The sequence below is a fragment of the Morone saxatilis genome, unplaced genomic scaffold (assembly GCF_004916995.1).
Source record: "Morone saxatilis isolate NCDOM2014 unplaced genomic scaffold, NCSU_SB_2.0 Contig11, whole genome shotgun sequence".
Taxonomy (NCBI): domain Eukaryota; kingdom Metazoa; phylum Chordata; class Actinopteri; family Moronidae; genus Morone; species Morone saxatilis.
The window spans coordinates 26,782,750-26,790,696 of record NW_023339663.1 but is presented as its reverse complement, the minus strand read 5'-3'; the positions used below and the strand labels follow the sequence as shown (position 1 = coordinate 26,790,696).

Here is a 7,947-nt window from a genome sequence, read left to right as displayed (position 1 = left end):
CCCACCCCCACACACACACACCTTTATGCATTATTAAAGATAGTTAAACCAAGCAATAAACACACACACATGGGTCCTCATCTGCTGGTCTTTGTCACCATGGTGACAAGTGTGTGTCCTTGCCAGAGACCAGCTGGTGGACCCTGACTGTGATGGGAGTGATGTGTGTGTGTATGAGAAAGAAAACCAAAACAAAGAGGGAGCACACCGTGCAGCATTGACTCTGTTTTTCCCATTATATGCCTGGACACACACCTGGAACCCAAGACAAAGAGAGGAAGCACAGCCGACATTAGCATATTGATCTTGTATTGATTGCCAGTTGCAAATGACTATTTATTCTCCAATTCATCCGTTAGTATCTTGATTGTGGTGGGAGCAGTGTCGACACTCAGCATACCATCTGTTTCCACCGCTCTCGCACAGAAACGTAAAGAGCATGCAGAGACAAGTCTGGCTGTCTGGTTGGCACAGGAAGACCTATGTGTTTGTCTCATTTGACATGATTACAGACTTTCTACTACCAAAACATCCAGGCCTCCTTTCCATCATTCCACTCTTACTTACTCACTCCCTCCGCCTCCCATTTGTTTGTTCACGTAAACCATGTATTAAATATCAAACTCTCAGAGCACATCAATTCAGTCTGGAGGTCATACAGAATGGGACTTTGCCTGGAAGGAGTGTCCACTTGAAAGGGCTGAACACAGGGCTACTTTCCAGCCTGGAGTGAAAGGCAAAAAGGACTGCCATGAGCTGAAGAGGAGATCTGTGGAGGGGATAAAGAAGACTGAACAAGTTTCAACACAAATCAACAGAAAATCACTCATCTTTTTAATGTTTTTTTTGGCTTTATTAGTCAACATAGCAAAGAGCTGAAAGGAAGTGAGGAGCGATAGAGACGGGGGAGGGAGGGGTGGGTGGTAACATGCAACAAACAAAGCCAGACTCAAACCAGTCACGATGACATGGTCGACGTTTCCATGGTAGGGGACCCGCGGTCGATAAAAATGGCTCATTCTAATGTAAAAAAACAAGATTCTTATTTCCAGGTTTATATACTAATAAAAACATACAACAACAATACTGTGATACTTGGATAATTAGGTTACAGACTACATTTTAACAGATAATTAGTAATTGGATTAAACTAATTCTTTTAAGTAACCCTCCCAACTCAAAAACAAGTAAGGAAGTCACTGGGATTTGCTCTCTGGATCTATGAACATATTTCACCTGCCAAACTGCTTCATCATACTGATCATTTACTGGTGTTATTGTACTGTTGGTATGGATAGGGATAAGCAAAATAAATACACGTATTATATAACAAAAGGTGGCCTACACAGAAATGATCCCATTAAATCTTCTATACTTAATTATTTCTACAGCTCAAGTTTCACTGAGGTATCCTTTTTAAAGATTTTAAAGTGAAAACTATTCTCTTTTTTTGTGTAAATATTTTTTCTAGATGGAATCTTTAAAGCCTCTACAAGGAACTTGAATTTTATGTGGACAAAAGTGGTAGTTTCCACCACTTCGTTTCATTCATTTTAAGCCTGACCATCTTCTCCCTGATGGTCTTGTTTGTTCATGTAGGTCACATGGAGACATCAGTGTTAAATGGAGACTGTTTCATTACCCGTTAAAAACTGAAAGTATGTTTCAGTAAACGTATTAAATAGGCTATCAAAAGTAAAAGTCCCAATCAGTGTGTTACTTTATACCCAATATGTTTGGATTAATATTACTGCTGCATTAATGTGTATGTTGCATTTTACTGCTGCAGATGTTTAAGCATGAGCTAATTACAACTTTATATACTGTTGGGTAAATTGATCAACATAACTGTATCATATTCTATAAGATCCTCATATGTTTAGTGTTGCTGTCCTTTTAGAAACAGAGATCTCTACAAAGACTTTTCATGTGAAACCCAGCCATTTTCATGAGGACACAGCTCTCGTCCCTTATGTGTGTAATTTCAGTCTACATGAATGGCCAGACCTCATGGAGTATCAAATTAAATGTAAAAGGAGCTCAAAGATGTCAAGTTTGTAAAGTACTGGTATAAAAAATAATTTATGGCTCTGCAGCACTGATCAAAACTGATTTTTCTATCATTTTCAAACCTAGTTCTCCTGCGCTTTGTGTCCACCTTAAACACAACGTATATTGTCCATTAAAACAGATAAATATTTATTAAAGGATGACAGATAACAGAAATAACATAACAGAAAATGTACAGTATTTCAGTTGCAGAGAAACAAAGTAAAGACATGCACACATGAGTTTGTCCAGATGCGATACAAAATGGAAAAAGACAAGCAGATGTAATGAAAGGGAAAAGCAAGCTGAAGTAAAGTATAGTGTTAGAATCCTCTTTATTTACATTCATGTAGCTTTACATTGGATTTTACTGTACTGTGACTATACTAAGACTGTACAAGCCACCAGAAAGCAGCAGTGGAAAACAGATCAAATGTGATTTCAAACATGAATATAAAATTCATGGAGCGCCCTCTACTGGCTTCCCCCCCATCAAAAAGCACGAGGATAGGGGAAAGCAAGTCAATGCAACTAATTTAGGAAGGAGCAATGAAGTAGCACTTTACTAAAGTGCCTGAACATAACCGCTGTTTGGTGTCATGGTGACACACTCTTGCTATTATTGGATGTACGCCTTCATCAGGTACAGGAGAACGTTTACAATATAGCAATCACAGTTGGGTGGGGCAGGGGATGTGGAAGTTCATCCCCTTGTGCATAACTGGTCACTACTCATATCCCTTCTGGGCCAGATCACCGTGCGGGAGACAAGCGCGCTCACAGCAGCTGTCTAGCTGTCGTCGGCCTGCAGCATCTTCTCGATCTCTTGGTCCCATTGGTCGTCTTTGTTGTCCGACTCAGTCACCACCTCGTACTCCTGAAGCTCCTGCTGCAGCTCCTTCTCCCAGTCCGCTGACTCGTCTGAATGGAAAAAGGAAGAGAGGGTTATGAGCAGGACAGTTATTTAATCAGTGCTGGAATGTAACTAAGTACTCAAGTACACATTTGAGGTACTTTACTTTATTTCATGCTACTTCCTTCTTCTACTGCTCCACATTGTGCTCTTTACAAATTAAGATTGATGCATACAAAAAGAGGAAGAAGAGCTTATAAAATATGATGTTTTGTAATAAATGGAACTACCCAACAATAAGTACAGACAGCAGTCTATTAGTTATCTGATTTGGAGGTTTGTACTGTTGGTTAGACCAAACAAGCATTGTGAAGGTGTCTCTTTGGACTAATGGTAATTGTGGTGGTACTTCTACTGTTCTATTTAGAAATAATGGAGAACATAATCAGCAGATGAATCCAAGGAAAATAATCATCCGTTGCAGTTCTAGGTTACAGATTGCTGTGTAAGCCTGAAGTCTTCAAACAATCACCAGAGCATTAAATATTATCTGCATTATGTCCAAGATTTAAAAATGTGTTTTTTCGTCATACTAATTAAAACTCTTTGCACTGAATGAGACAGTGGCATCCCAAGCCACCTCAGCCTTAGTAGAATACCGACGCTTGCCAGCAATCTCTAGGGCTCGTCTTTACTAATGTCCCTTGTGATCACTGGCGAGGAGCGCTATCCGTGTCTCAGCGGGTCCCAAAACCCCAAAGGTGTATTTAAAGGGCTCTAATGTCAACCTCGACTTATTTTTATGACCATTCCCTCACTCGCTTAGAACGGAATCCTCGCTGACAGTGCATCAGTATCCAGAGCAAAAAGAGCTGCATTACCAATACCAGCCACAACAAACAGTCAATGGGCTGGTGGCGCTGTTTCAACATTCAGGCTGCTGGTAGGGAGAAAGTAAAGCGCTTCTGTGTAGAAAAAGTGTGTGAATAAATTGGATTTGATGGCTCCTGTCATCAATTCATTTCAAAAATGTTTCTTGAGCTGCTCCTGGACCAATTTCGCTTTACAAGGAGCATGATCTATTAATACATAAATAAAGTCGGAAATATCTGTCAGTGACTTTTAAAGCGCCGGGAAGTGAATAAATATTCATTTATTTGGAACAGAAGGCAAGTAATTATATTTTCTTAGTTCTGTCCAATGAAAAGATTCCTGTTCCTCTAGATTTACAGTCAATAAGGGAACAATAAAGTTATTACGCTGCAACAATGTCCACCTGAGCCTCATCCTTTAACCTGCTGTTGTGCTTCCACTCTAAATCCAAATTGGCTGGATAAGTACAGTAAGTACTTGCAGCTGTGGGACGTGATTACCTAAGAGACAACAAGACAAATCAATAGAAACTCTGAAAGCTAACCATCAGGAGAGGGCACGCTGTCCTTCTTATCCAGCACCAGCTGCTCCATCTCTTTCCTCAGGTCCTCCTGGTTGATGGCCGTGGAGTCGAAAGCGTCGCTCACAAACTCGGACACTCCAGGACTCGTCGACATCTCCTCCTCTTCTTCTTCTTGCGGTGGCTGAGAGTCACAGTGACGGGGCAGAAACTCAGCGTACTGTTTTTTTTTTTTGTTTAGATTGTTGGGAAATATGAAGATGTGCATTCACACCCACACACACGTCTTCATTTTAGCACCTTACCTTCTGTATGTCGCTGATGGAAACTGGAGGAGTTTTTGGTCTGACGCTGTCTACAAAAGATAAACAAGTGCGGTTAGTTTTCCATACGCAAATAACAAGGTGGTTTTTGTTCCACTGAATGACCCACTGATTTCCCCATAACCCACAGCAGAGGTTACTATGTATAGAAGGAGTGATGATGCGGATGGCGAGAACTGAAGGCTTGATTCTCACATGAAAACCTTCCTAACATCACATTCAGCACGGATGCCCTCTGACGCTACAACACGAGCTGCGTCTACAGGGCTCAGTCACACCACAACTTCAGAGTCTTTTGCTCCCAGGCCCTCCAATCAAATCTCAGACTTCTTTCCCAAGATGACAAAGCCCCCCCCCCCAAAGAACATCAGTCTTTATGTGCCCATTGTAAGTAAACAGGCAGCAGACTAAGAATACGAGGCCATGCACACACAGGTTATTTATGGAGCAAGTCACGGGTGATATGATAAGGTGCAGACAGAAAAATAGGGTGAGAGAAGAAATACATTATGTGTTACCTGATCTTTTTGCACAGTATATTTTCTACACAGTGATTTGTAAAATGTGAACCAAAGGCACATTTAGAAACTTAATTTTGTGTGCTTTAAATTCCTTTTAATTATCTGATTTAATTCTAAACTGAATTTTGTGACATTTACAATCTGTTACATCCAGACTGTTTTTCATTCTGATTGAAATTATTCTAATTAAAGATTTCAGGTCACCTGTTGAGATGGAATGTGATCTAATATGGTTTGGGGTGTACATGTGCAAAAAGTGATTAATTTGTTCACGCTTTTGTAAAACAGTGAGTGGGTAAGGACGGATCCACGTTTGTTGTTTTAGGATTTAGCGTTGTAATACTTCCAAAAGTTTTCCAGCAGTTTTGTTTATTTATTTATTTTTTTCCTGGACTTGTTTGAATAGGTTATTTCTTATTTTCTTACCGTCTAATCTTATCAGGTTTTTAAGGGTTTGTTTCATAAACAAGCTGGGGTCCAGTTCAGTTTGGAAGCTGCCATTTTTGGAAGTGGAGAAACATAGCTGCCCACACAGCCATTAAGTAATCAGGTTAAATCATTTACGTGGTATAATGACTCTTGTGATGTGTTTATGAAAAGGTTTAAACTACCCCACTGCAACCAACTGAAATTATAATCTGTTTTGGCCTGTTTATTCCGACTGTTTGTATGGAGTATTTTTTATTCTGTTTGGGCTTTTAAAGTAATTATAATTGGAATATTAGTTTCCCTGTTAACATAGCTGATTGAGATTTCACCGCCAATGATAGTTTAGAGCCATGGTTCCCAACCTGGGGGTTTTACAGGGGTGTCACAAGGCCTTCTTGATTTTAAGGGGTGTAAGAAAATATACAAACTAGGCCTAGATCTGATCGTTCTGCATTACAATCATTTATAACAAGCAAAGCTAACAGAACAAGTATCAGGGAAAAGAAAAGAAGCCTGTTAAGTATGTATGATTGTTAAAAAACAAAAAAAACAAAACATAATACAGACAGACAATTGTATAAAAACTTATCTGATAACTGATCACAAGGTCAAGATCACTGCAGTTACTGCCTTCACTATTTACAGTTTCTCAGTTGTTCTGTGCTGATACAGGTTGTATGCCTCTAGCTGCTGAGTTCACAGTGAGACTACCAGACAAGTTCCACCCTAGTGAGTTGCATGTATAGCTGTAAAAGCAGCACTGACAGCGGCCCACGTTGATGTGGATAACAGGTGAAATGACCCTGTGGAGCATCTCCGCTGCTGTCAAAGCACGGATTCAAGTCTGACCTGTTAAGTCAACGTCCTCAGGTGAAACACTGGCCCCTCTGTCCTCGCCGTCCTTCTGCTGCTGTTGCTGCTGGGCTGCCAGCGCTGTGAGCTGAGCCGACTGCTTGATCAGAGACACCCGGTAGAAATAATTCCTCCAGAAGACCTCCTCCTTCACACTGTCAAACACAAACACATCATCGTCTGTTCTTGTGGACTGCACAGGTAAATGTGGCTGCTGGAACAAGCACACGGTGTACGATGCATACTGTGCACACAATCTCACACACAATGCTGGAAAACTACTGACTGTTTAGGAACCAAGTCAAAGCGCATGCGGTTGAGGAGCTGGTCTTCCTCCAGCATCACTGCAGCCAGAGGATACATCTGCTCCATTTCGAAGTGGAACTGAACACCAGCGGGAGGGTCTCGCAAGAAATTTCTCTTGTCCTGCAATCAGAGAGCTCGGTTTCAACACCAAAGGGCTAATTAATCCAGAGGTGATCAGAAGGATGTATTGATCAAAGACAGACATAATGTCACAGACGTGTCGACGCATATGCTTACGGCTGACAGAGCAAGGATCTGCTGCTGGATCGTCTCCTCTTCATTGTAGCCGACCCAGGGAGGCACTGCTGCTTCTACACACACACACCAGCACACACACACACCCTCAGTCACGTATTGTGCAAAATGGTAGTTTGGTAACAAGCACATCTGATAAAACTAGGCTTCAATGAGGTGTGTTGCATCACTCAATCGCAAGTCTTATCTCTACAAATACACACAAGCATACACCTGGGTCTGTGATAGCAGAAGCTGTTTAAACAGCACCAGCTATATGAGCTGGTAACGTCATGACATCATCATTTCTGCTGCGAGTCCACTGCTTCACGCTTTGTGTCAATGCGGCCTTGCAGAAGAATCTGAATTCATTTGGACATTTTAAAAAGGTGCAATTCACACTTCACTTAGAAACACTACGACGTTGGGACAATTCAATACATTAAATGTGATTGACTCATTGCATTGTATGTCAAAAAAGAGGCAGGAAATAGAGGATTTTAAATAAGTAATACATTTCAGTTTCCCAACTGGCATTCGGGCGACGCTATTAGCAAATAACTTAGTAGATTTTCCGTTTGTATATACTGTATATGTTCACTACATATTGTATGTGTCTAAAATCCTAGTAGTTATCTTTATCATATACTCTTTTTCTTTTTCATTGGTGTTGTATTTCTGAAGTCCTTTAGAAACAGTGCTACACTATATTGGGTTTTTACTGTCTTGTGTGTAAACTGCACTTCAGTAAGTGAGCGTCATTAAAAATACATTCTATCTTTTGGGTGTCAAACACTCACCACCTGGTGTCTTAAAAGGTGGCAGTAAAAAGAAGCGCAGTGCTCTGTCACTGAGAACAGAAGCTGACACCACTCTGGATTAACAGATTACAGTGGATTCTAATAGTATCACTTTCAGTATTTATGAAACCCACAAAATCTCATCATGCAAATAAAGGTGTATTAACACATATTACAACATTACTAC

At 40.6% G+C, this 7,947-nt stretch overlaps 1 protein-coding gene across 1 annotated transcript in view; it reads right to left on the bottom strand.

The window, feature by feature from the left end:
• Positions 1-2,182: 2,182 nt before the first annotated feature.
• Positions 2,183-7,947, bottom strand: part of LOC118343410 (synapse-associated protein 1-like) — a 6,882-nt gene continuing 1,117 nt past the window's right edge. The window contains exons 3-8 of the mRNA XM_035682211.1: positions 6,964-7,122; positions 6,707-6,846; positions 6,418-6,575; positions 4,601-4,650; positions 4,320-4,479; positions 2,183-2,970 (exon numbers count right to left, since the gene is read on the bottom strand). Coding sequence (XP_035538104.1) covers positions 2,840-2,970; positions 4,320-4,479; positions 4,601-4,650; positions 6,418-6,575; positions 6,707-6,846; positions 6,964-7,122 — 798 coding nt within the window. The 3' untranslated portion in view covers positions 2,183-2,839. The remainder of the gene's footprint in view (positions 2,971-4,319; positions 4,480-4,600; positions 4,651-6,417; positions 6,576-6,706; positions 6,847-6,963; positions 7,123-7,947) is intronic.